Source organism: Neofelis nebulosa, chromosome 12 (assembly GCF_028018385.1).
Source record: "Neofelis nebulosa isolate mNeoNeb1 chromosome 12, mNeoNeb1.pri, whole genome shotgun sequence".
Taxonomy (NCBI): domain Eukaryota; kingdom Metazoa; phylum Chordata; class Mammalia; order Carnivora; family Felidae; genus Neofelis; species Neofelis nebulosa.
In genome coordinates, this window is record NC_080793.1 from 2,490,806 (window position 1) to 2,516,910 (window position 26,105).

Here is a 26,105-nt window from a genome sequence, read left to right on the forward strand (position 1 = left end):
CAGTAACAGCACACCAAGAGAAGCGCCTGCCAAAAATCCAGTCCGCAAGAAAGCCCGTTCAGCGGGAGCGATGATGGGCGGTGAGCCCAGCCCGGGTAGAGACGAGACTCACCCGAGCTCCTGGGGCAGTGGCCTGACCATCTAACGTCCCCAAGTGCCCCCCAAGTCCCGGGGCAGGAGCCTAGTTTGCGAGTTCCCTGAGGGCAGGGGCTGCCCGCCTCACCTCCCGCACCCCAGCACCGGCACCCGGGAGTCCGGCTCTCGCGCTTGACGGGTTACCTGAGAGCTCGCTGGGCCCAAAGCTCTCACTACCCATGGAAACCTTCACTTCTTGGGCCCCTTGCCCCCTTGTCTCCCTCCAGGACTCCGTTCACTCCTTCCTGCGCTCCTCGGCATTGCCACCCGGGTGCCCTGCCCCTGGTTAAGCCTTTGTCACCCTCCAGGTCTTGGCTTGGCTGCCACCTCCTCCAGGAAGCCCTCCCCGACTTCCTGAATCTGAGGCTCTGATACATCTGACGGGGCGCCTCTCACATGGCTTGTCCTTGCTCCTGTCCCAACGGGCCCGGCACAGAGGGCACACGGTAAATGGAATTGAGTGACAACGGCCTGGCTCTGCACCCCAGGGTGGGCTCCCCGTTGGCAGGAGACAGCTCCCCGTGGGGGTACCAGCGGGTGCTGGGGCTGCTGGGTACCACTGCTCAGAATGCTTGCGGCCCACCCTAATTCCCGCCCCCACGGTGCCGGAGCTGCCCACCCACACCGGCCCGAGATGCCTAGCACGCTGCAGGCTGCGAGTGCCTTATGTAACACACACCCCCGGTCCCCACGTGCTGCCAGCCCCCAGAGAGCCCACCTCCGGTCCTCGAGGAGCACGGCCCCTCCGTAGCTCTGGGGGGTGGCCGGCGTCTTCCCTGCCTGCTTCCCGGCAGGGGCGGGAGCCTGGAGCTGCCGCCGGGCCGAGGGTCTGTAGGGGGTCAGCAGGCACCGATCTACCTAACGTGGGCGGGGGCGCAGGAGGCTGTCCCTCCACGAGAGGGACAGCAGGTGGCGCTGGAGGGCACGGGCCAGAGACGCAGGTTCAAGTCCCGGCTCCCCTGCTCACCCCTGGCCTCCCCCCCGCCTCCCCATCCTCTGCGGGGGGCGGGAGGGGCAGTGATGCCACCTCCCAGGACCCCGGCGGGGAATCGGCGAGAAAGCACCTGCCGCGCATCTGGGCGTTGATGACCGTGATAGCGAGTACCCACTAGCCGCCTGTGGCCGCTTGGGTTTCAGTTCATTACGATGAAATATTCGGTCTCTCCAGACACCTTTCAAGGGCTCAATGGCCACCTACAGCTTAGCGGCTGCTGTACCGGGCCCACCCAATTGCGGAATGCTTCCAGAGAGTTCTACCGGACAGCTGGAAACTTAGCACCGCCCACGGTCCGGGTGCCGGGCTAAATTGCTTCCCACCTGACAATTCAGAGGGTCCAGCCCCCACCCCCCCCCCCGGTGGTACCAGTGAGGCTGTTACTCTACAGGAATGTGGGGCTATTCTTGAAGGACAAGACACACAGCAGCAGTAAGTAAAGAAATTTCCGGGGGGCGGGGGTGAGGTGGCCGTCACCACCACCCTCCTGGAGCGGCTTCTAATGAGGCAGAGGAGGCTGGCCTGTCCCCTGGGGGCGCTGCCTTGATCCGAGTGCCCGCACCCTCCCTCCCCTGCCCACCAGCCTCCCCCTGCAGTAGAAAAAGCTCACGCCCCACCGTGGGTGCTGTGGCAAGGGGGCAGAGGCTGCCGAGGGCCAGCTGGGACCCCCGGCCCCGTTGGGCCCACAGACGGGGAGCTGGCTGGCCCTGGGGAGACATGGAAACCACCCCACGGTATCTGCTGGGCGAGCCGGGGCCCTGGGTGATCTCTCTGGGCCCCACGTCCCTCCCCGTAGCCGTGGCCACCAACCTCTGCTCCGCTCCACGTTCCTCTCCTCCCTTCCTGGATCCACGTGCTTCTGCCCAGCGGTCCCGCAAACCACCCTCAAGTCCACCGGAAGCCCCAAACATAATGCTCCGCTTTGGATCTTCATCCCACTTGGCCCCACTGGCCACCTGGACACGGCTCATCGCTCCCTCCTGGAAATCCCGGCTTCTCTGGCCCCCGAGGCTCCTCACACACCTGCTGGCCTCCTAGCCCGGCCCAGCATCAGAGACCCTGTGAAAGCCCAAGTCTGACCATGTCTCTGCTCTGCTCAGTCCCCCTCACTCACAGCCCCCTGGACCCGCAGGCTCTCGCCTCCTCTGCTCCCCGAGCACATCTCCAGCTGCCCTGCTCCAGCCGGCCTCCCTGTTTTCCTTCAGCCACACAGGCACATCCCAGCCGCCGGGCCTTTGCACCTGCTGTGTCCTCTGCCTGGAACACCATCCCTCCAGAGAGCTCCAAAGTTCAATCCCTCATTTCTTCCAGGGCTTTGCCCAAACGTCCCCTTAGTGGATGTTGGTTTTCATGGGCAGCCTGAGGACAAACACTTGACAGATGCCGATCCACGTTAACGTATACGATGTTCTCAGGTTCCATTCATTCGTTCAGCAAGCACGTTCCTGCCGTGTGCCCCTGAGCAACGCCCACACAGAACCAGCTACAACACAGCCTGGGAGGGAGGCCGGCCAGTCTAGGACCCAGCCGGGGAGCCTCAGGCTCGATCAGCTCCAAGGCCCCAGGGAAAACGACCCCGCGGCCGGTCTGAGCACGCCAGCCGGGGACCCCGGAGGGACTCCTGGCTGACAGGGACGTCACCTGGACACAGCGTGCTTTGTCAGAGCACGCAGCCTGGGGATATCTGGCTGCAGGCACATCCCCCCCCTCCCCTCCCCCTCCCTCCCTCTGCCTCCAGCTCTTCCCGTCATTTTCCAGGAACACATCCTTCCTTGAACACGGGGCCCCCAGAAGCAGGGGCCCTCACCCGCGAGGAGTCTCCCCACCACTGACGCGTGCCTGGGCTCCGGGGTCAGCGACGGAGCACCCACAGCAGGTGCGTCGCCACAAAGAGGGCGTGTGACTCCCCGGGAAGGGCAGTTGCGGGCGCGCGGCTGTCTGAGAGCTCGGGGGGAGTCCGTGCCCACCCGCCCTGGCACTGGTGAGCTGCGCGACCCTGGGCAAACGTCTCCCCCTCTGTGTGCCTCTGTCCCCTCCCCCTCAAGGAATAAGAACAATTAGGACCGCCTCGAAGGGCTATTATCAGGATTTTCGGGAGACGCTGGCACAGGGTTTGGCAAATCACAGGTGCCCAGCTGGTGGCTGGTACCACGATTATCCTTCCCCACTGGTCCCCCGCCCCCCTCACCCCCCCCCCCCCCCCCCCCCCGCCGACACACACAGGCCCTTCTGTGACCCCTGTGAACCCTCAGGCGCAGATTCCTGTCCAGCTGGGTCTGGCGCTCCCACTGAGGGCTCGTCTGTACTCCGGGGCTTTGAAGGTGATTTATCTGGCGTGGCGTCTCTGGGTTCACGAGAGCCTTTAGCTACCCGGAACGTCCCATTCTGGACCAGCAGGACCAGCGGCTGCTTCTGCCCACGGGTGCCAGCTGGAGGGACCCAGGTGTGGGTCCCAGGGGCTGGGCACCCGGCTGCTTGGCTCCCGGTCCCGTCCTCACCTGGCCGGGCCCTGGATGCTGATCAGACCCAGGTCCTCGGAGCTGTCGATGAGCTGGCACCGGAACTTCTGATCCTGCAGCACCGTGCTGATGTGAGACCAGTTGTGCTGGGCCACGGCCCCGCCCACGGCCAGGTAGTAGCCGTCCCCTGGAAGAGAGGCGGCGAGGACTAGCCGGAGGCCTCTGGGTCGAGGAAGCACCTGCTCTTTCCCGGAAAGTGAAAAACACAAGCCGGAGGGCAGTGACCCTCCCCAGGGGCACCGGCTGCTGTCCGGGGGCAGGGAGTGGGGGCCGGGGTGGGGGACCCCTGGGGGCTGCACACGCCAAGGGAGCACTGTTCTGGGAGAGTCTGAGGCTTTCACCCACTTCTCAAAGGGCTCCTGACCAGGAGAGGGGGACAGCTCCCACCCGGTCGAGGCCTGAGGCTCCGTGTGTCATCAGTGCTGGGCAGCCTTTGACAGATCTCTTCCTCTCTGGCTCTGCTCTCACTCCGTATGCCTCTGGCCCCCCGGTCTCTGGATCCCCCTTTGGCCATATCAGGACTTGCTGGGGCCAGGTACCGGGCCGGGCTTTGCCAGTAATACCTCCTTGATTCCCCCCCCCCCCCCCCCACAGGAGGCTGATTCTCATCACCACCCCAGGGTTTCAGAAAAGGAGACCGAGGTTCAGAAGGTCATGTGGTAGAAAATCAGACTCTGTCCAGCTCTGAGTCATGGCCTGGGCCACACTGCCACCCAGGTTTGGGTGAACGGAGGGCAGCCCGCCTCGGCCCAGCGTCCGGGGAGATTCACTGCCCTGGGGAGCTGGGACAGCTGTGTGGCCTTGGACCATCACACAGCCTCCCTGAGCCCCTGTGCTCTCATCTGTCATGGAGAGTCTATGTAGCTCCTCTGCAGGGGTACTGTGAGATCCAGCCACTGCCTGTGCCTGCGGTGGGCGGGCTCCCACCGGTCATTTGCCCATGATCTCTGGAGGAACCGGAGGGGGTGGGGGTGGGGGGTGGGGAGGGAGGCGGGAGGTGGGAGGCCTCCTTCTTCTCAGCTTTCCCTGGACCTCCCCTCGCATCCCCCCTCTCTCCTTCCTTATTAATTCTCACAGGGCTCCCCCACCCCAGAGCAGAGGTCCCCAGGCCATCCCTGACCCCTCAGCCGCTTCTCCGTCTGTACGGTGGGAATATGGGACTGGAAATGCCCTCACAGGCCAGGTTCGCACAGCTGCTGTGGGCGGGGCCCCAGGGAGGGGCGCAGAAGGGTCTAGAAGGCCTCCTCCCGTCGGGGTCCCCTGGCAGCCGCCTCTGTCAGCCTGGGCATCACTGCCGCGAGCTGGGCATAGCATGTGGGCACGGGTGGAGATGGGCAGGGGGCTCCCTGCTGGAGAACCCTCCTGGGTGCCTTCCGCTGGTGCGTCCCAGCCCCGCCCCCCCCACACCCCCCACCCTGCAGCTGTGGTAATAGACGCAGCCACCCACCGTCATCGAAAAGCAGTCCCTCCTCACTCTACCCTTCCCTGGCACAGGAGGGCCCGGCTGGTGGCAGAGGGCTCAGGGTAAAGGGCACCAGGCTCTCTCCGTCTCCAGGAGCAGCTGCTGGCTAGGCTCTCGTGGGGGGCGGGGGGGGGGGGGTCCTGGGCGGGGTGGGGCTGGGCTGGGACCACCAGCTGGAAGCTTGGAGCTGGGGCCCGCCTCCCCCCGCAATCCCGCCTGGGAAGGAGCGGAAGCAGGGGCTGTGGTCCTCAGCTGCCTCCTCCCACTCTTGTCCAGGTGACCCCTGGGACGTTCCCCGCCTTGTCACCCCACATGCTGTGTGCTCCCCTAGGGCCCACGCAGAGGCCTTAGCCTCCGGGAAGCCCTTCCTGAATATACCAGGGCAAGTGGCCAGCGGCCCCACCGTCTCCTCCACCCCCACATCCCGAAGCAGCCTCCAAGACCCTCCTCTCAGCGCCCGGGGCAGCAGCACCTCTGGGCTGGATGGCCGGACCTGTCCCCTCCTGGCCCCAGCCTCCAATCCCACCCCCAGTCCTGCTCACCACATCTTGATCGCCCTTGCTCCCACGGCCCTCAGGAGGGTCCGAAAGCACTCCCCCCTCCAACCGTGAGAGCCTGCCGCCCACAAGGCACGTGGCTCTGATGCACTTGGCTCTGCCCTTGGGCGGGGGTCCGTCCTCACCCAGGCCCTCCACTCACCGGTGCCTCGCCGGGCCTGAGCCCCTCCTCCTCACCTTCCGGGACCCAGCTCAAACATCCCCTCTTCCGGGAAGCCCGCTCACCCACTCCACCCTGCAGAGCACCGACACGACCTCACTGCGGTGGCCTGCCCCCTTGCCCGTGCCCGGGGACCGCGGCCGTCCCGCGTCCGTCCTGCGTCCACAATCTCCCTACAGCCAGGACCGTACCCTGCACCCACCTTTGGATCCTTTGGGCCGTGGGGCTGGGGAAAACAGGCTACCCCCCAAATCCCTGTGGGGATACTCTGCAGGGATACTACCCCTCCCCACCCCGGAGGACACCGTCTGGGAATCACATAGGCCTTGGCATCAGACCGGCCTGGCCAAGAGGTGGCTCTGTGGCTGGACGCCCTCACTTCTTACTTCTCTGGGCCTCCGTTTTCTCATCTATAAGATGGACTGAACCACACCTGCCCCCATAGGACCGGTAAATAGCATCCACTGGGTTAAAACGTCTACCAGAGCACTGGTCAGGTATGATCAAGTCTCCTCTCTTCCTCCTTCGTCTTAAACCGATGAGCACAAAGGGAGACAGAAGCCAAAAAGACAAGTCGGCCCCCAAAAGGGCCCCCCCGGCCCCTGGGCCGGGGACTTTTACAGGCCGCGTCCTCCGCGTAGCCCCAAGGGTCCGAAGCCACCCAAGGCCCCTCCTCGAGGGACGGGGGTTACCGGGGCCGCCTGGTGCCAGGGCAGCTGCCGGGCCCGGCGTTCTCCGGACAGCTGTCCTCATCAAAGACCCAAAGCGCCGGGTCCTGAGGCCGCAGCTCCGGGCCCAGCCTGCAAGCGGCCGTGGCAGAGAGGGCGGTCAGTGGGCAGAGTCCAGGGGCTCGGGCTCCAGCCGGGGAGCTGGGGGCTGCGGGGTTGACCTTGCGCCTTCCTGTATCGTCAGCACGTCTCTCTCCTACAAGCACGTCTTCCTTTTGGGAGGCGAACGATGGTTCAAGATCACGTTTGGCATCGACAGCTGCTTTGCACACAGCCTCGCTCGCGTGCACATCACCACATCCTCTTGACGTCGTGGTGACCTGACGCAGCGGGTATAATTAACCCGCGTCTAAAACATGCATATTTAACAGGCATGCATATTCATGGCAGGAACAGTACAGTTTTTAAGGCCGAAAATAAAACACCGTCCACATGCCGCCGGTCTTCTCGTGTTTGGCCGTGTCCCCGGGCCCGGCAGCACGTTCCAGCGCCTCCCGGGGTGTGACTCAAGCGTCACGGCGCCTCCCTCACGACGCGCCACGCGCACTTCCGCTGGCAGGCCGAGCAAGAGCCCGTCCCCCGTGCCCAGGCGGCCATGCGGTTGGGCCGGGAGGCGCCAGAATCTGGGAAGAACGCCTCCCGAATCCTTAGCACCTTTTCCTTGCCTCTGCTCCACGGCCTGTTCTGGCCCCCGCCCTGGCAAGGCGGGCGCTCCTCGAACCGTCAGGGCCAGGAATCCCCCGGCACCTTCCGGAAGGTCCCCGTTCTCCAGATGGGGAAAGTGAGGCTCAGGGCTGTGGGCCGCACAGCCAGGCAGTGGCAGGACCTGGCCCAGGATTTAGATGACCTGTGCCCTCACCGGGGTCCCTCTGTCCCTCCTCCCCAGCTACACCAGCCCTTGTCCAAATGGCCGCTGCTCCTCTCCAGCCAGCTCCTTACAGGCACCTTTCCAGCTGGCAGCTCCTATTCATCCACCGGGGCTCAGGCCAGAACATCACCTCCTCCAGGAAGCCTTCCTCACCCTGGTTCAGCTACTTCCATAGCCTCCATAGTCCTGCTCTTTTCCATCCCCTTGCTTTTCCACTTGGTGTTCTAATGGTCTCTTCCCGGCCCTGTCTGTCCCTACCGTGAGATCTTGGAGGCCCGCCCAGCCCCCTTCACCTCCTGTGACCGCTGGCTGCCCGCATCTGTCTTACCGTAAAGGCTCTTTGTGAGCGCTGGGAGAAGGAAGGGGCGGACAAGTTCATTCACAAAGCACAGGCGCTCTGGTTAAGCCCACTGCTTTCCCGGCTTCTGCACCACCAGTGGCAGGAGGGAAGGGCCCCCTAAGCCCCGGCTGCCGCCAGTAAGACCGCTCACCCGTGCCCACAGCCTCCAGTCGGCCGGTTTTCAGCAGTCAGTCAGAGACTCAGGAATCCCACCCACCCTCGGCCCCCAAATCCACCCCAAAGGAGTCTGTGGCCGGCAAAGCAACCTTGTCCCATCGCCCCTGCACCCCCACCCAGAGATATAAACTCCACGGGCCAGAACCTCCTGGGTGCCTCAAACAGCCTGGGATGCGACAAGTGCTCAGCAGGTACTGAGTGCACCTGCCTGGCTAATGCGCCCTCCTTCTCGCTCGCCTCCCCCTCCCCCAGTGCCCTGGGAGCTCGCCCGCCAACCCCTGGGGACCCTCACCGAGTCTGGGCAGCATGGAGCCAGGCCCCTGGAGGCGGGGGCTGCCAGCTTCTCTGAACGGGCTGAGTTCTTGTGCTGACGGACCCTCCCCCTGGAGGGGCTCTCAGAGAGACACCCTCTCCTCTGCAAATCCAGTCTCTCAGAGCGGCACCGGGGCCTTCCTGGAGAAGGAGGGTGCTTCCCACTCTGCGGATCTCAGCCGTCTCTCTTCTCCCTAGCAGGGACGGCTACGGGACTAGAGATGACCTTGCTCCGTGTGAGCCAAGGGGTAGGGTCGGGGAGGTGAAGGGACAGGCAGCACATCTGGCTCAACGTGGCCGTCAGGGCTGTGCAAACAAGCATTACAGGTAGTGAGCTACCTGTCACTGGAGGCATGCAAGCAAAGGCGAAGGGGCTGCAGAGGGCAACCCAGGAACAGCTTGAGCACTGAACTGCACACCTTCTAAGGACCTGCCCCGCCTGAGACGGGATTCAGCAGAGATCAAAGTCGGTTCCGCATAGATGTCGGTGGCAGAAAGGAGCTAGTACGTCCAAGTGGGAAGCACGGCCTCCTCCGTGGCTCCCTCTGTTCTGGGCAGGCACGCTGAGTATGCCCACGCCCTCGCTGTTCTGAAACACCGCGGTACGGACAGGTTCAAAGACGGAATCACGGAGTACTCAGAGCCCGCATCACTGCCTGAACAAAGCCGACCTCCAGCCTGAAGCGACACGTCTAATCTCCCAAGCCCTGACCGCTGCGGGCACCACAGGTAATTACAGAGCGGCCCTCGGCAGCCCGTCCCCGGCCACCGCCGGTCACCGGAACAAGGGCTGCAGTGACAACATCGCTCAGCCCGTGGGGCATCTCCTACCTTCAAAGGCGGGGGCCAGGGCGGAGGCCTGGGGGCCGGGGGCCAGGCGGCTGACAGTCAGGTCGCTTTCGGTGCCGCCCCTGTCGTTCAGCATGCAGGTATACACGGTCGAGCCTGGGGGCAAGAGAAAGACCCGGAGTGTGGGAGCCGCTCGGCACAGCCCGGCACGCACAAGTCTGGGTAACCGCTCGACGGGATGCCCTAGCGCAGGTGACCTCAAAAGGCGACGTCACCATGACTGGGTGGCCCAGAGCAGGAGGGGCAGGTCACCCAGCACTGCTGTTCCCGGAGGAGGAAGGGTCAAGAGTGGGGCTTCGGGGTGCCTGGGTGGCTCAGTCGGTTAAGTGTCAGACTTCGGCTCAGGCCACGAACTCGCGGTTTGTGAGTTCGAGCCCCACGTCGGGCTCTGTGCTGTCAGCTCAGAGCCTGGAGCCTCTTCGGATTCTGTGTCTCCCTTTCTCTGCCCCTCCCCCACTCGTGCTCTCTCTCAAAAATGAATAAAAATATTAAAAAAAAAAAAAAAAAGAGTGGGGCTTCTTTCTTCTTGAAACACCTTGGCCCGGGACGTGGATGCCCCCCATCCCAGCCTCCCACCCATCCCCACATGCCAGAAAGTTCTTAGGAGCAGGGTTCCTGTCTCGCTCACTCTGGTGCGCCCTTGCCTGCTGAGAAGAGGCTCCTGAGGTCTGTCCGCATAAACGACTATGTGGATGGATGGATGAAAGGGGGTGAACGGGAAGGTGGATGGAGGGGTGCTGGGGCGGGGTTGGGGGGAAGGGGGGTGCGGGGAAGGGGGAGGTTTAAGAGGAGCAGGTGGGGTGACTGCCAGAAAAATGGTGTCACGGGTTGAACTGTGTCCCTGAAATGACATGTTGACGTCCCAACCCCGAGTTCCTGTGAACGTGAGCTTATTTGGAAACAGGGCTTTGCTATGTGATCATGTTAGGATGGCCATTTCGGCAGGCTCCAATCCGGGATGCTGGTGTCCTTATGAGGAGAAGCAAACGCAGGGATGTGTGATGTCAAGGCAGGGGCGAGCTTGGTGCCCGCCCCCACCCCCTGGAGCCAGAGAGGCAGGAAGTGTCCCACCTCCGGTCTCAGAGACAGCACAGCCTTGCTACCACCTTGAGTCTGTGCTTGTAGCCTCTGGAATGATCAGACAACACGTTTCCATTGTTTAGGACCAGCCCGTTTATGGTGTTTTGTTACAGCAGCCCCAGGGAGCTAACACAGACGGGTGGGGGGCGGTGGGTAACGTAAAAGGAGATGAACATCCCAAATATTACATGGGACACACTTAGTAGGAAAACATCGTCCATTCTTGAGACTCAAATCTATCTGACCTTCCTGTATTTTTATTTAATTCTGGAAACCCTCTTTGGGGAGAGTGTTCCTGTGGGGAGTGCCCAAAGGGGCTCCACATTTACAGAGAGCCTCCTGCCTTGTATCCTTTCTGGAACAAAGTAAATGGAGAAGGGAGGGAGGGAGGAGGGAAAGAAAGGGCAGGGGGAGGGACAGTGGAAGGTGCTGGGGGCCTAGGGCCTGAGGTGTGGCAATGAGGGCAGAGAGATCTAGACGCAGGGGCCCAGGGCCAGCCAGGGGGCAGAGCCCTGAGCTGGAGAAGCCTAGAGGGGATAGACCCAGCTTGCCGCCTGGTCTCAGCACCCAGGGCTGTGCCCAGGGAGTTCTTCCTGGCACCAAAGTGGGAGAGGGGCATGGCCCTCTGGAGGTCGTACCTGGGGGTCGGCTGACATCAGCAGAGAAGAGCCAGTCGGCAGCCTTCCTCGCATCCAAACCCACCAGGTAGAACTTTCCGAAGTAGGACATGTTGAACACAGCAGCGGCCCCTCTGCAGGCCAGACATTCCTTCTTGATCTGAAAAGTTCCAGGGAGGAAGGACGCCATGAGGGCTCTGAGCTATGCCTCCGCAGAGCACAGCGCGCTGGGCTCTCCCTGGCACACCTGCTCTGAGACTCCCTCCCCACTCCCAGCTGGGAACACAACTAAGACCACTCTTCAGAAGCACAGGGAATTATACCCCACAAAAGAAGACAACATATTCAACAACATGTTCTTGGATGACAATGGAATTACATTAGAATCACAGCAGGAGGAAACTTGGGGAGTTTGCATATAAGTGACATTGAACAACACATCCCTGAATAACCAAAGAACCAAAGAAAACACTTGTGGGGGGAGGGTTGGGAAATACTTTGAGAAGGAGGGAAGGAAGGCAGGGCCTTGCTCACAGAGACCTTACACCTGCAAATGCCTCCAAAGTTCTCAATCGATGCCTCAGCTTCCCACTTGGAGAAATTGGAAAAGAAGGGTGAATGAAACCAGAAGCAAGCAGAAGGAAAGACTTAATAAAGACTAGAATAGGATATAGAGGAAATGGAGAATAGAGAAATGGAGAAAATTGGCAAAAACAAAGCTGGTTCTTTGGAATGATCAACAAAAGTAGCAGACCGCCAGCTAGACTCACAGAGAAAATAAGACAGGAGACTCAAAGTACTAAAATCAGGAAGGAAAGAGGGGACATCACTACCAACCTTACGGCAGTAAAAGGATTGTAAGGGAAAACCATGAATAACCACATGCCAGGGCGTGACATATGAAACGACACATTCCTAGAAAAACACAAGTTATTAAAACTGACGGAAGAAGAAGGGTTCCCCGGGTGGCTTGGGTGGTTGAGTGTAGGACTTCGGCTCAGGTCATGATCTCACGGTCCGTGAGTTCGAGCCCCTCGTCGGGCTCTGTGCTGACAGCTCGGAGCCTGGAGCCTCCTTTGGATTCTGTCTCCCTCTCTCTCTGCCCCTCCCCTGCTCCTGTTTTGTCTTTCTCTGTCTCTCAAAAAAAAAAAAAAAAAAAAAAAAACAGTTAAAAAATAAAGAAAAGAAAATAATTCCACCTACATCATCAAAAAGAATTTAAAAATACCCACAAATTCAACAAAAGAAGTGTAAAACTTGTACTCTGAAAACTCAGCAATATTTTTGAAAGAAATTAAAGAAGGCCTGAACGAGTGGAAAGACATCCCATGTTTACAAAATGAAGACTTGATATGGCGAAGATGATGTGCTCTCCAAACGGATCCAGATTCAACACGATCGCCGTTAAAATCGCAGCGGGCTTCTTGGCAGAAATCGACAAACTGATCCTAAAATTCATATGGAAATGCAAGGGACCCAGAATAGTTAAAACCATCTTGAAAAAGAAGGACCAAGCTGGGAGACTCACGCTTCCTGATTTCAAAACTCACTACAAGACCATTGTAATCAAGACACTAACACAAGGATACGCATATAGATCACTGGAATGGGGTTGAGAGTCCAGAAATAAACCCGCACGTTTATGGTCACTGCTTTTCCACAAGGATGCCAAGGCCAGGCGAGGGGGAAGCCACGGTCATCAACACGTGGTGCCCGTGCGGCTGGCCACACGCAGAGAAGGAGGCTGGGCCCCTACCTCACACCATACACGAACCATAGTCAAAGTGGGTCCTAGACCTAAGAGTAAGAGCTAAACTATACGATTCTTAGAAGAAAACATGGGAGTAAGTCTTTGTGGTCTTGGGTTAGGAAATGCCTTCTGAAATATGACCCCAGAAGCACAAGCAACAAAAGAAACAATCCGTAAGTTGGATTTCACCAAAATCAAGCCCTTTTGTGCCGCCAACAACACCATCAAGAAAGGGAGAAGACAACCCACAGAATGGGAGGAAGTATCTGGAAGGCATAAATCTGGTAAGAGACTTGTACCCAGCATATAACAGGAACTCTTATAACTCAGTACAAAGACCAGTAACCCAATTTAAATGAGCAAGGTGTCTGAATAGACATTTCTCCAAAGAAGATGCACGAATGGCCAGTAAGCACATGGGAAGACGCTCACCATCATTAGCCAGTAGGGAAATGCAGCTCGAAACCGCAGTGAGATCCCACCTCACACCCACTAGGATGGCTGGGATCAAAGAGACAGAATCACCAGTGGTGGCGAGGACTTGGGGAAGCCACAACCCTCACCCACTGTGCGTGGGCACGTAAAACAGTGCAGCCACTTTGGAAAACAGTCAGCAGATCCTCAAAACGTTAAGCATCGAGGTCCCACATGACCTAGCAACGCACCTGCTAGACATCTACCCAAGAGAAATGAAGACCTACGTGCACACAGAAACCCGTCGGGGCGTGATCGCAGCGACGTTATTCCTAACAGGCAAGAAGCGGGGCCAGCTCGAATGTCCGGACACACTGCAGAGCATCCACGTGACTGAAAACTGCTCAGAAAAAGAAGTGATGAAGCACAGACACGCCCAAAAACGTGGATGGACCTTGAAACTACGGTGCCGAGCAAAGAAGCCAGTCACGGAAGACCGCACGTTGTAGGACTCCATTGATAGAAACGTCCCAGCAGGTAAAGCTCCAGGGACAGAAGGAGCTTTAGTGGCTGCCTGAGGGGAGGATGGGGTGGGAGAGGGTGGGGGATGGGGGTGACAGCTGGCAGGTCAGGGTTTCTCCTGGGGGTGGACAAAACGTTCTAACATCACACCGTGGTGACGGCTGCACGGGCCCAGGGGGACACTAAAAAACACCGCCGAATTGTGGCTCAGTCCATCAAGTGCCCGACTTCCGTTCAGGTTGCGATCTCACAGCTCGTGAGTTCGAGCCCCACATCGGGCTCTGTGCTGACAGCTCTGAGCCCAGATCCTACTTCTGATTCTGTCTCTCTCTCTCTCTCTCTCTCAAAAATAAACATTTAAAAAAATTTTAAAAAGCACCCAATTATACACTTTAAGTGGATGCATTGCGTGGTACGTGAATTCTATCTCGGTAAAGCTGTATTTTCTTTTTTTTTACACAAAGAACACAGCATGCCTGCTGGCCGGTAAACAGATGCCCCTGCCAGGCCCTCCAGGTCCCAAATTATCCATCCGTTTTTCTCCTCCGTCTTCTGTCCCGGAGCCACTGCGTCTTTGTTTTACACACATCACCCAGCCGCTGAGGGGAGGCCTCACCTTTGCTGCTCACTGAAGGAGAAATTGTGGCAGCAAAGCTACCCCTCGCCAAGCACTGGCTGTGCGTCGGGGACCTGTGTCACCTCCTCCACCCCGACGTTCCAACACCACTTCCCACAAGGACACTGCCCTCTGGGGCCCGGAGAGGGGACGCGCGGTCTGTTGGGGGCCACGCAGCCAGAAGATCGTGGAGCCGTGCATCCGGCCCGTGCTGTTGCGGTGCCCCAACCCCCCCACCCCCAGCTCCGCGTGGGTGTATCGGTGTGAGCGGTGAGAGCATTTACACCGGGGAAACCGGCCAAGGCCCCAGTCGGGCTTCCCCGGGGGAGCTGGCACCCCGCCGGAGCCCCAGATGCCGCGACCCCACCGCCCTGCAGACACCGCTGTCCTCTGTGGGGCTCCCGCGACCCGTCAGGCGCTGCAGGGCCTTCCCCGACACTGGGGCCGCAGAGCAAAACCCGACACGGTCTCCGGGCTGACTCTCGTCTCCCCGTCTCCCCGGGCTGGGGAGGCTGCCAATGCTGAGAACAAGTGTGTGTTTCATGCTTTGGGACTGTTCAGGCGCGTTTGCGGAGGCTGGATGAAGCCACCAAGCCAAGTTGGCATCCCCTCCGGGCTCCCACGTCCCCGAGGGCCAGACGTCCTGCAGGCCCTGGGAGCCGCGGGAGCCGAGGTGCCAGACTCGAGGCGGTGCCAGGGACCCCGGAGCTTGGGGACGCACGAGCCTCCTGCTTCCGCCGCCCAAGCCCCCCCCCCCCCCCAGTGCCTTTACCACCAGAGCCAGCTTTGGGGGAAAGCACAGGAGGGAATGTTTCTTTCCCTTGGGGACCGGCTGCAGAATTTGTGAGGCCTGATGCAAAATGAAACCGCGGGCCCCGGTTCCTAAAGTCTTAAGAGTTTCAAGGTGGCGACAGCGGAGCGTTAAGCCCCACTCAGGGCCCTTCTGAGCCAGGCCCTGGGTGACCTCACAGGCCGCACACCCAGGAAGCTGGCCGGCTGCCTTTTCCCCCGAGACAGTGCTTCCCAGGCGGCCCCGGGCTGGGCACCCACATCAGGGGGCAGCTGAGGCCTCTCTCGCTCTCTTGGGGCAGCCACGAGGCCACGGCTCAGCCCCGTTCTGCTGGGTGACCCCTTTGCAAAACGGCGGGGCCGCTCAGCGTGGAGGCTGGCGTCGCTCTTTCTGCCGAAGCTGCCCTCAAGAGCACCTCTGCCCGGGGCAGACTGCGGGGGGCAGCCCGGCCCCAGGCCTCGTCACCCCCACCCTGGCGGGAGTCGGGCCCAGGGAGCCCGGCCGGGGCTCTGACCAGCCTCATCTGCCCACTTCTGGGGCCAGAGGGGCAGCGAGCAGACCCCAGACCACAGACCTCCTGCTCGTCCTCTGGAGGGGCCCGTCTTGGGTCTGTGTGTCCTGAATCTACTCTGCGAGAGAGCCACCGACAGCAGCCCTAAGGAAGAGCTCGTCACTCACGCCTGTCACAGGAGCCTCAGAACAGATCCAGGGCAGGAGGGAAGGAGGCCCAGAGAGGGGCGGCCCCTGGCCTGCGGCCACACAGCCAGCCCCAGCCCCCACCGCCCGTGGCGAGGCCTCGGCACAGAAGGGGCCAGAGAGGAAGACATCACCGGCTTGCTCCTCAAAACTGAGTCAGCCCGAAACGGGGGGTGAACTGGATGCCGTCCACAGAGCCTCTGGCAGGACTCTCGGAGGGCCCCCGGGGGTCAGCCCTACCGGGAGCCCGACTTTCTCCTCCATGAGGGATGAGGGGTGGGGGGACTCAGCCACTGACCACGTCGTGGTGGGGCGGGAAGTCGAACGTGTACTCGTCCCCCAGCAGCCGGCCGTAGGCGTGGTCCTCGTGCATCCGGTTCCCATACGCCCCATAGTAGTCGTACCGCAGGACCTGGGAGGAGACACGCTCGTCACTGTGCCCCTTCCTCCCTCCTCCTGGTCCTTCCTTCCCTCCGCCCCCGCCCTACACTCGCACGCGCACACACGTTCACAAGGGCGCACACACGCACGCACAACGGCTTGGCGGGCAGGGAGCCGGGTGGAGCAGATCTGGCCTCACCCGGCCGCCCTCGGGAGGGCTGTGCTGGGGGCACGGCCTGGGGGGGCGGTGAAGGGGTTCAGGCAGCCCACAAACCCTTGCACAAATAACACCCTAACTGCCGTGGTGGTGGTGCGGCTGAGGGCCGGTGGGGAGGCTGGGCTGCGTCCATTGGGGCCCAGAAGGATGGAGAAAAAGTGGGGTGTACTCGGGCTGGGGAGAGACGGGCGGGTCACTTGGGACCCCTGGGCCACCGTCAGGGCTTTCAACTCAAGGCCGAGGCAGCGGGATGAGACCCCGGAACCAGCTCTCTGAGGAGGAGGGTGATGGAGCTGGGGGCCAGATGGCACTGTCATGGCAGTCAGGACCGAGCCCTGCTCCGGGTGCCTCAAGCTTCTAGGCAGGGAGATCCTTTCTACAGACGAGAAACTGAGGCAGAGAGATGAAAACTCGCCTGATGTCACAGGCCTGGCACAGGCCTTGCGGCACGTGGGCCCCAGAGGCTGGCTCCTCGACCGCCACTGGCCGTGGCCTGTCCTGCCCTCTGTCAGCGGCTCTGAGATGCCCACATGCCACTGGGCCCTTCCCCAGCCCTGCCCCTACTGAGGGAGCCATCAACTGTCCCTCCCCAGCACGGCCAGACTTGCCCAGCCTCTTTTCACAGGTGAGAGGGCACAGAGCCTGCCCATCTCCGGACCAAGGGAATGTTCCCGATCCCTGATCCAGGGTCCTCTCCTCACCCAGGGGCCAGGGGCTTCCTGGGAGAGGCCAGCTGGGACACGGAGGGCTTTGCAGGGGGCCGTTCGAGCCCCACCCTGTCCTGGTGGCTCCAGCCTCTCAGCGTCCTGGGGACAGGCTGCTCCCCCTGGTGGTCTTAGAGAGCCCACTCTTGCCTAACGATGCCCTGGGACCAGCCTTGGGCCGCGAGTTGCTATGGAGATGGGAGGTGGTTGCCCTGGAAGGGGACTGGTAAATTACAGCAGCAGAAGAGGGGTTTTAATTTGCATAAATCCGGATCAAATTCTGTCCCCGCCCGCTCAGGGGACCCCAGCCCACGAGTTTCACAAGCAGGCTGGTTGGGTTCTTCTCTGACAACCTGGGCCCGTGGGAGGCACTGGGGGAGTTGGGGAGCCCCCAGGAGGGCACCCAGAGGCCGGGAGGCTGTCAAATCCCAAGTTACAAACCAACACGGAATGCATAATTTTGTGCTAAATGCTCCTACTAACATAAAATAACAGTGGCATTTGCCAAAAATATATGAGCAAAATTATGGGAAGATGTGCTAATTTCTCTGGCACGGCGGGGGAGTCTTGCGCGCGGCCCCCTCACTGTGGAACACCAGCTTTCCCGGGGGCCCCGGGCTTATCTGGGCCTTGGAAGGCCTGGCTGCTGTGGGCGGTGAGTGACGGCCCTGGGGACATCTGCAGAGGACGGGCCCCGTGCTCACGGGCACATCTACAGGGGGCTCAGCCTTCCCGCCCGCAAGGTGACTCACCCGCCCCGCGGGCCCCACCTCGGGTGGTGTGGACGGGAGTGGGGGTGGGCTAGGCCCGGGTGGCCACTCACCGGAGCTGTGCCTTTCGGGGTGAACCATCCCGGCCGCTCCCAGCCCTGTCGCTCCTGGAAGACGCAGCCTCGGGCCAGTAGTTCCTGGGTAGGGGTGGGGAACCAGCACCCTTCAGGCCCGGCCAGACACCCCCCCGCCTCCTGCCATGCAGGGTAGTGAGTGACCGGATTCCCCCCAAGGGGATACACCCCAAGGAGCAGAGGGCAAAGAGGTCCTGAGGCTCGGAGCCAGGACCCAAGCCCAGGCTGCAACTCCTACCCCAGAGCCCCACCCCCAGCCCCAAATTCCTGCTTGAAGCCCTAACGCCCCCAGTGTGACCGAATATGGAGGTGAGGCCTTCAAAGAGGCGATTAGGGAGGAATGAGGTCATGGGGTGGGGCCCTGATCCCAGGACAGGGGGACCCAGGGGACCCAGGGAGAAGGCAGGCTTCCAGACAGCTAGGGAGGGGGCCCCAGCTGGAGCCGCTCAGCGTCCAGACCTGGGAGCAAGGAATTTCTTATGGCTTCTCCTCCCCGCACCCCCGGTCTGTGCTATTGTTCCAGTGGGAGCAGGCTGACCCCGCGCGAGACCCGGCGATCCCCCTCCCAGGTGCACCCCTGAGAGAACAGGGAGGAAGCAGGTCTCTGCACACCCAAGTTCACAGCCGCCAGCAGCTGGAAACAACGGTGCCCACCGACCGATGAAAACAGACGAACACGCCTGGTGGACCCACAGGGTGGAGCGAGACTGGGCCTTAAAACGCAACCGAGCTCCGACGTGTGCCGCACCACAGACCAGCCTCAAACACAACACGCGTGTGACCTTCTCTCGTGACCCTTCACGACCCACTTACATCAAGCACCCAGAGGAGGCGAATCCCCAGACGGAAAACAGATCAGTGGCCTTTCTAGGCTGGGGAGAATGAGGGATCACTGCTTCGTGGGCACAGGGTTTCCTTTCGGGGTGATGAAAACGTTCTGGCACCAGAGAGTGGTGAGGGACGCACAGGACCGTGAATGTACTTCATCACCCCGAATCGTAGGCTTTAAGAACGGCTTGGGGCGCCTGGGTGGCGCAGTCGGTTAAGAGTCCGACTTCAGCCAGGTCACGATCTCACGGTCCGTGAGTTCGAGCCCCGCGTCAGGCCCTGGGCTGATGGCTCGGAGCCTGGAGCCTGTTTCCGATTCTGTGTCTCCCTCTCTCTCTGCCCCTCCCCCGTTCATGCTCTGTCTCTCTCTGTCCCAAAAATAAATAAAAAACGTTGAAAAAAAAAAAAAAAAAAAAAGAACGGCTAAAATGGCCAAGTTTTATGTGCTGTGTGCTTTAGCGCAATACAAAAACGTAACGGACTGAGTTCGCTTCCTGGGCCCGGTCTGCACGTGCACGCGTGTGGGGACCTGCCACACAGCAGCAAGCAATCCTCCGACCCCGGCAGGATGTCCCAGAAGCCAACTCAACTCTGACACTGTCTCCCCGAGGACGGCATCAGATGCCCCAGGCTGGGGACTCAGTCCCACGAGGCTGCCCCCATCTCCTACTCGAGTCCCTCCAGGTTACCTAGACTGGTGACCGACCGGCTATAGAGCAGGCCCCCTCCTCGGGCTGGATGCATTTGTCCAAGCCGCTCACAAGACTCAGAGAAACGTTTTACCCACTGCATGGCTGGTGTTTCTGGAAGGTTATAGCTCAGGGACAGCCAGATGCAAGAGGAAAGTAGCCCCAGGTGTGGGGAAAGGGCGTGTGGCTTCCGTGCCCCTCCAGGTGCCACTCTGCACAAACCTCCCTGTGCTCACCAACCTGGAAGCTCTCTGAGCCCCTCCTTTTGGGTTTTTATGGAGGCTCCGTGATACGGGCACAGTTGATTGCCTCGGTGGCCGCTGGTGACCGAGGCCACCTCCGGCCCCTCCGTCTTTGTGGCCCTCGCCATTTAGGAAATTCCAAGGGTTGGGGGAACTCTGCTCCAGAAACGGACTGGACGAAGACTGAATTCCTATTTCTTATCATAAGTCACAGTATCACACGGACACAATTAAGTGACATCACGGCAGATTTCTTTGTGAGTTCGGGTTGGGGAAAAACGATCATCTCCGCCCTCAAGTTTGGAAGGGCCCCGTGGCCACGGGCAGCCTTGTCGGACTGGCAGGAGGGCCCAGAGCCCCGGGCCGAGCAGCCTCGGAAGCTGGGTCTGGCAGAGGCAGGCAAGTGCGCAGGCGCCCGCGCGGCCCCCGACGGGCCGTATCCCGCTGCCTCCCGAGGACCCACCCACACCCTGAGTGGGCAGAGCAGTGGCCAAGAGGACACTGCCAACGGTGGCACCAAGAAATGTCCTCCTCGGACACCCCAGGGGGCAGCACAGGGGCAGTTCTCAACACAAGAAAATCCCCCGGCATGAGTGATGGGGTCCCGTGGATCGAGGAGGAGGTCACCTTCCCAGGGAGGGAAAATAGGGGCGTAGCCACCTCTAATAAAACCGGCCGTGGCTGGGGGGGAGTCGCGAGCAGGGCTGACAGCGCAGACAAGAGGTGGGCGCTTCTGAGCCCATCTCCTTCCGGCGCAAGTCAGGCAGCCCCTGTGTTTGTCGGGGAAGCTCTGGGGCTGTCGGGACGGGGTGACCCGGGACGGCAGAGGGGGGCTGGGGGTCACCGTGGCCCGAGATCCCAGCTGGCCCACTAAGCTCAGCTGAGGGGCAGGGCAATGGACGCCGGGTCCCTCTGGGGTCCGGGTGCTGGAGTCCCAGACGAAGGAGGTTCCTTTATTCAGCCTCAGAGCTGCCTGCTCCATGAGCCTGCCTGCCTCCATTCAACAAACACCCCTGAACACGTATTAAAAGTCAGGCTCCGTGCTCAGTGCCCAGAACCGGAGAGACTAGGGCAGAGCTCCTGTTCCCGGGGCCCTAGATGAGCACAAGATGGGGGTGGGAGAGGGGACACGGAGGTGGGTTGGGAGCACGAGGAAGGGGACCGTCAGGGGCTTGGGAGAGTGCCAAGGCTGGGCTCCGGGGGGGGGGGCACCTGACAGTGGGTTTCGTCATACGAGTAGGAGCTTGCCGGGGAGGAAAGGCATCCCAAGCAGGCCCCACGCGCAGGACGCATGTCTCTGGAGCTATGCTGCTCTCTGTCAGCGCCCATCCCCGATGGGTCACCGCACACACCGGCCGGTGCCCCCGCCCCCCACGACCGCCGTCGGCAGTTAGGGAAGATGCCGGGGTGTGCGCTCCGAGCACGCTCCGTTGGTGAGAGCTGGGAATGGCCGAGCCACCGCGTCACCTCACCCGGCCCAGAGCACGCCTTTCCGTCGCCCCAGTGCCCCGGACTCCCCGAGAGTGGCCGCTCGTCGGGGTGTGGTACCTCGTGCAGGGGGTCTGTCCTCATGTTGCGCCCCGCCAGGGGCTCGTCGTGGGGGAACACAACAGAGTAGTTCTTGGCGTAGGACTCGTGGCTGCGCTCGCGGATCCAGCGGCGGTGGTCGGTGAGCAGGTGATGGAAACGCCTGTGGCGGGCGGAGGGGCCGGTCACTGCCTCGGGGGCTGTGAGGGAAGGGCCGGCCAAGGACCCGGGGCCAAACCGGACCCGCATCCCTCCACCAGAGTCCTCCCTGGGGCATGGGTTCGGGAGGGGGTCCGGGCTCTAGTCTCCCGCCCTGGAGCCTTGGGCAGCTAGGCCTCCTCACTGCGACAGCCCCCCCCACCCCCCGCCCCAGGTCACATGGCCTCTCCTCCAGCCAGCAGCTCGAGACACCCAATGGCTTGTCCTCCGACGGCCCCGGCTGCTCGAGCTGACTGTGTAGCTGCTGGCCCACCTGGGTCACGGGCCCCTGGCCCCTCCCACTCACAAACCCACTTCTCAGACCCCCAGACCAGCCTCCCCATCCGTCCCTTCCCTCACTGTCCACCCGCTGGCATCTCACGCGCCCTCCCGGCCCTCCTCCCCATCCGCGTTCCATCCTCCGTGACGCCTGTCCCTGTCGGAGCCTCACCGGGGCTAACTGACTCTCAGGTTGCACACAGTTCTAGCGAGCACGATGTTCTGATGGGGGCAGGGGGCGGGGCTACGGATGTGAGCTTATCGTTATGGATATTATCGCGAGTCGCTGCGATCGTCCAAGGGGCCCCTTCCTGCTGTCGGCCCAGGGACGAGTGCTGTGTGCGAGAACCTGCCTCCATCTTCAGCGCGGCCTCACGCCGCCCCTGGTTTGACTCATTGGCACACGAGGGGCGATCCAGCCTGCACTGAGCCAGGAGCTTCTGGGAGGAGCTGCAGGGCAGGGGAGGGAGCCACGGAGCCAGGCCAAGGGGTCTAGAGAGTTCCTGAAGGAGAAGCGTGCTGGGGTGCGGGGTTTGGAAATGCCTGGCCGGCTTTGGAGGGGCTGAGGCGGCGAGGAAGGGGGCTTGGAGGCTGATGGCCACTCTGGTCAGATTCAGCCCCGGTCACCCGGAGCTGGCATGGTTCTCCCAGGACCGGACTGGTGACCTTCCCCGCTGCTTTGAGAGCCCTGGCTGGGGGTGGGGAGCGGGAAGTGGGAAGAGGGAGTCCTGGATTTCCTTCCTCACGCCCCCAGGACAAAAGAGGAAGCTGGATCTGGGGCGGGGCCGGGTGATCCCTGCACGCACAGACACGGCCCCTCCACGGCCCCTCCGGCAGGTTCCCCGTCGCCCGGGACTGCCGCCTCGGCTCACGTCTGTGCACACGTGTGCATGGCAGGGGCGTGGGCTCGAGCTCAGCCAGAGCACGATCAGGGATCGGCAGGGGAATGGGCCCTTCCCTGTGGCCACGCGGGCCGGCTCCAGCACTCCTCCTGTGAGCAGGGGGCCCAAGCCGGGGCTAGGGTCCGGCCACCCTCAGCGCTCAAACGATGACGCCTCCTCCCGGTTACTCGGACCCAAGGGCTTTCACTACCAGTCCCGGCCTACACCCCAGACCCTGCCCGTGCCAGGCACCGTGACGCGTACAAGTGAGTCCCAGATGCGCTGCACCGAGAGGTGAGTCATCACCCCCATTTCACAGATGGGGAAACCCTCTGCCTGAGCCACAGGGCGAGTGGGCTAGTTCACTGCCCCCCCCCACCTCCCCCCAGGCGCCAGCTCGTAGGGGCTCCCCGCCCCCCCCTCCCCCCACCATAGCATCTGTGCCTCCCAGCCTGAGACGCCCGGGCCCAGCCTCCCCGCCACGAGCCAGCCCACAGAACACTCCTGCCAGGCAAGGCAGCTGACGACGGGAGGCCCAGACGCGTTCCTAACCGGGCAGGGGTTTCACAGGCAGCCTCGGGGCTTCCTGCTGAATCCGGGGCTGTGCACCCCCTCCCCGCCAGGCCTCCCCCAGCCCAGGAGGGGGGCAGGCATGCCAGCCACATTCTGCAGCCGTGGACACTGCGGCACCGGGAGGCCACCCGCCGAGGCCTGGGGTGAGCCCTGACGCGGCGGTCTGTTCCTGTGCCGGAGCCCTCGCCCCCGAGGGAGGCGAGGCGCTGCGTCCCTGCCCGCTCTGGCGCCCGCACTGGGCGACTTCAGACAAGCGGCCTCCCGCATCGGTGCCTCTTCTCGCCGTTTGTAGCAGGAGGGGCTTGGACCGGCCCATCCCCGAGGCCCCTTGAAGCTATCATTTCTGGAACATTCCTCTCTTGGGAGCGCGTGGGCGCAGCCCCAGACGGGCTCGGAGGCAGCCACAGAGCAGAGCTGTGCCAGGCGCCGTGGAGGGGGTGGCCGTGGGGGAATCTCAGTGTCTGTCTGTCTGCCTCTGTGGGGGCCAGACATCCCCCCCGCCCTCCCCAGCGGGTGTAATGTCTTCATCAGGCCAGGAAGGGGTGAGGTTAGCAGAGGAGCAGGGGGCATGTTGAGCGGAACCAGCACCCCAGCACCACCACCCCCACCCCGGGCAGCTGGGGTCTCCCCAGGGAGGCTGTCTGCCAGGAGCAGTAATGGAATGGGCTGCATGCCCACAGGGGCGCCCCTCCAAGCCGTCGCCTCGACTGCCCCCTGCACGACACCGCAGCCCCACCAACACCCACCCTCCAGACCCTGCCTGGGAGTGAGTGCCTTCGCCCCGCCTACAGAGGGTGATGGAGACCAGGACCCCCTCCCCCTGCTCTGACGACAGCGCCCCCCCCTCCCCCCCACCCTGGCTCAGGCTTGACTAGCGTTTCCTTGCAGACGTGACGCAGAGAGTTGTGCCTACACAGACGCCCTGGCTGCCCCCGACATTAGCAGCACGCGCGTCATTACCCGGGGCTACGGTGAGGAGCGTGCTGGGCACTGGGTCTGATGTATCCCCGCCACCTTGGACGTGAACGTTCAGCTGGCATCTGGGCTCGGGGCCATCTGACTCCCAGCTGCTCCGCACCCACTGATCATAACCACCCAACTCAGCCTCACTCCCTGAGCAACGCGCGGGGTCCCTCCTGCTCCCCAGGCCTCAGTCTCCCCATCTGCCAAATGGGATGAGGGGATCCCGCTGCTGATCCTGGAGCCATCCGGCGGGTCGAGGAGGACACTGGGACAAGAAATCCCGGAAACTGTCAAGGGCCGTGAATCTGCCAAACCCCGGGCACCTGCGGAACCGCCCCTCCTGGCAGCCTTCTCCCCTTCTTCCCTTACTGGCGCCTCTTCCAAGAAGCCCTCTGGATTTCAGAGAAGGCTCCTTTCTAAATAGCCCTCGCTATATACCCGGCCCTACCTAATCCCAGGGCACCGGTAAGCAGCCGCCCTGCCCACGGTCTCCGGCGCACACTCGCCTGATGTCATAGCTGTACATGTCCTTCTCTGGGCGCCCGTGGACGATCCAGTGGGCCAGCTCCTGCCCACAGCCGCCGCCCAGCATCATCCCTAGAAGGAGTAGGGCCAGAGGTCTGCCGTCCGCCCCGGAGCCCCCACCCCAATATCACGCCCCTTCCGCATCCACAGCCAGCATCACCCCCCGAACCCTGGATCTCACACCTGGGGTGCTGTACTGCTGCTAACAGGACCTCGCCCCTCCCTGCGGCCCTCCTCTGCCCTCACCCCTGCCAGGAGCCGCTGTGCTCCTGAGCCCCCCACACTCTGCCCGGGGAACCTTTTTTTTTTTTTTTTTTTTTTGCCTGGGGGAGCTTTAAGATCAGGGTGGTGGGTGTCAAGGAGGGGCCTCTCACACGCACCTGCACTGTTGAAACCGCAGCCCAGGAAGAACCCTCGGAGTTCAGGTGCCTCCCCCATCAGGGGCTTGTGGTCAGGTGTGAAGGACTCTGAAAGGGAGGGGGGCCTGAAGCTCTCCCCGGGCCATATGCACCCGGGGCGGGGCCTCCCGAGAGGGCAGTGATTGGACCGGCGTCTGCCGCTGCCCCTTCGCCCAGACTTTCCCCATCCTCACCACTCCGCTCAATGCCACTTCCTCCAGGGGGCCTCCCTGACTGCCCCTGCCACGCTCCCGAGCTCCTCAGCATTCACTGCCAGAACCACCCTGCTGGGACCGACTTTGCTTTGCAGCATCCAGGTTTGCCTCCTGCCGAGGAGGGGCCTTTCCCTCAAGCCCCCGTCACAGGGCACCACCTTCCTGCCGCGTCACTGCTGGTCATTCTTGCCCACGGGACCATGAGTGCACGAGGGCAAGGACGGGGCTCCACTCAGTACTGTGTCCCAAGGCCTAGCATGGGGCCCAGCAAACAGCAGGTGCTCGATAAATGTCCCTGAATGAAGGGCTGACCCCAAGTTCTCCGGGAGAGGGACGGGGGCTTCTGCTCTGTTGGCCGAAGGTGTGTCACAGGCGGAACCCAGAGCACGGAGGGCAAGGGACCCTTGGGAAATCACTATAAAGGGCTGGGCTTTGTAGCCACAATCCTGGGCTTGAACCCTGCTTTACCCTTTCGTAGCCCTGTGACCCTGGCCGAGTCACTTCACCTCTCTGAGCCTCAGTGTCCTCATCTGTAAAACGGGGACCATGGCACTGACTTCACAGGGCTGTGAGTGAGTCCATCTACAAATACTTGCCGCCCCCCTGAATGTGCCCAGCGCTCGGCTCCGACCATGACCGCTCCCACTCCTCAGGCAGCTGACGAGAGGGGACGGTAAATACGCAAATAAGCAAAACAGAGAATGTCTGGGAAGAAATGACGACGGGAGGAGGGGCGGTGTGAGTGACCCTTCTGGTAGGCACCATGGTCACTAACTATGGAACAGATGCGGAAACTGGGTCACCCTGCCAGTGAAGCAGGGAGCCAGGAGCCGGCTCAGGGCTGCCTGACCCCCAGCCGGAGTTCTCAACCTCTGCGCGGGTCTGTCCCGTGCGGGATGGGGATGGACGCGACCCCGTGTGAGGAAGGTCGGGAGCTTCCCGGGCCCTGGGGGAGGGGGGGGGGGTGTCTGGCGGTGGCAGGGGGCACAGGGGCAGCCAGGGCGAGGGTGACAGTGGTGTGGCTGGGTCACCCACCCAGGGAGCGCTTCGGGAGG

The 26,105-nt window shown here is 62.0% G+C and overlaps 1 protein-coding gene across 1 annotated transcript in view; it reads right to left on the bottom strand.

The window, feature by feature from the left end:
* SARDH (sarcosine dehydrogenase) overlaps positions 1-26,105 on the bottom strand; it is a 60,414-nt gene that overhangs the window by 17,564 nt on the left and 16,745 nt on the right. Inside the window, exons 10-17 of the mRNA XM_058693628.1 lie at positions 24,818-24,904; positions 24,419-24,509; positions 21,040-21,181; positions 17,712-17,795; positions 15,885-15,998; positions 10,820-10,958; positions 9,084-9,197; positions 3,628-3,775 (exon numbers count right to left, since the gene is read on the bottom strand). Of these exons, the coding sequence (XP_058549611.1) occupies positions 3,628-3,775; positions 9,084-9,197; positions 10,820-10,958; positions 15,885-15,998; positions 17,712-17,795; positions 21,040-21,181; positions 24,419-24,509; positions 24,818-24,904 (919 nt within the window). The remainder of the gene's footprint in view (positions 1-3,627; positions 3,776-9,083; positions 9,198-10,819; positions 10,959-15,884; positions 15,999-17,711; positions 17,796-21,039; positions 21,182-24,418; positions 24,510-24,817; positions 24,905-26,105) is intronic.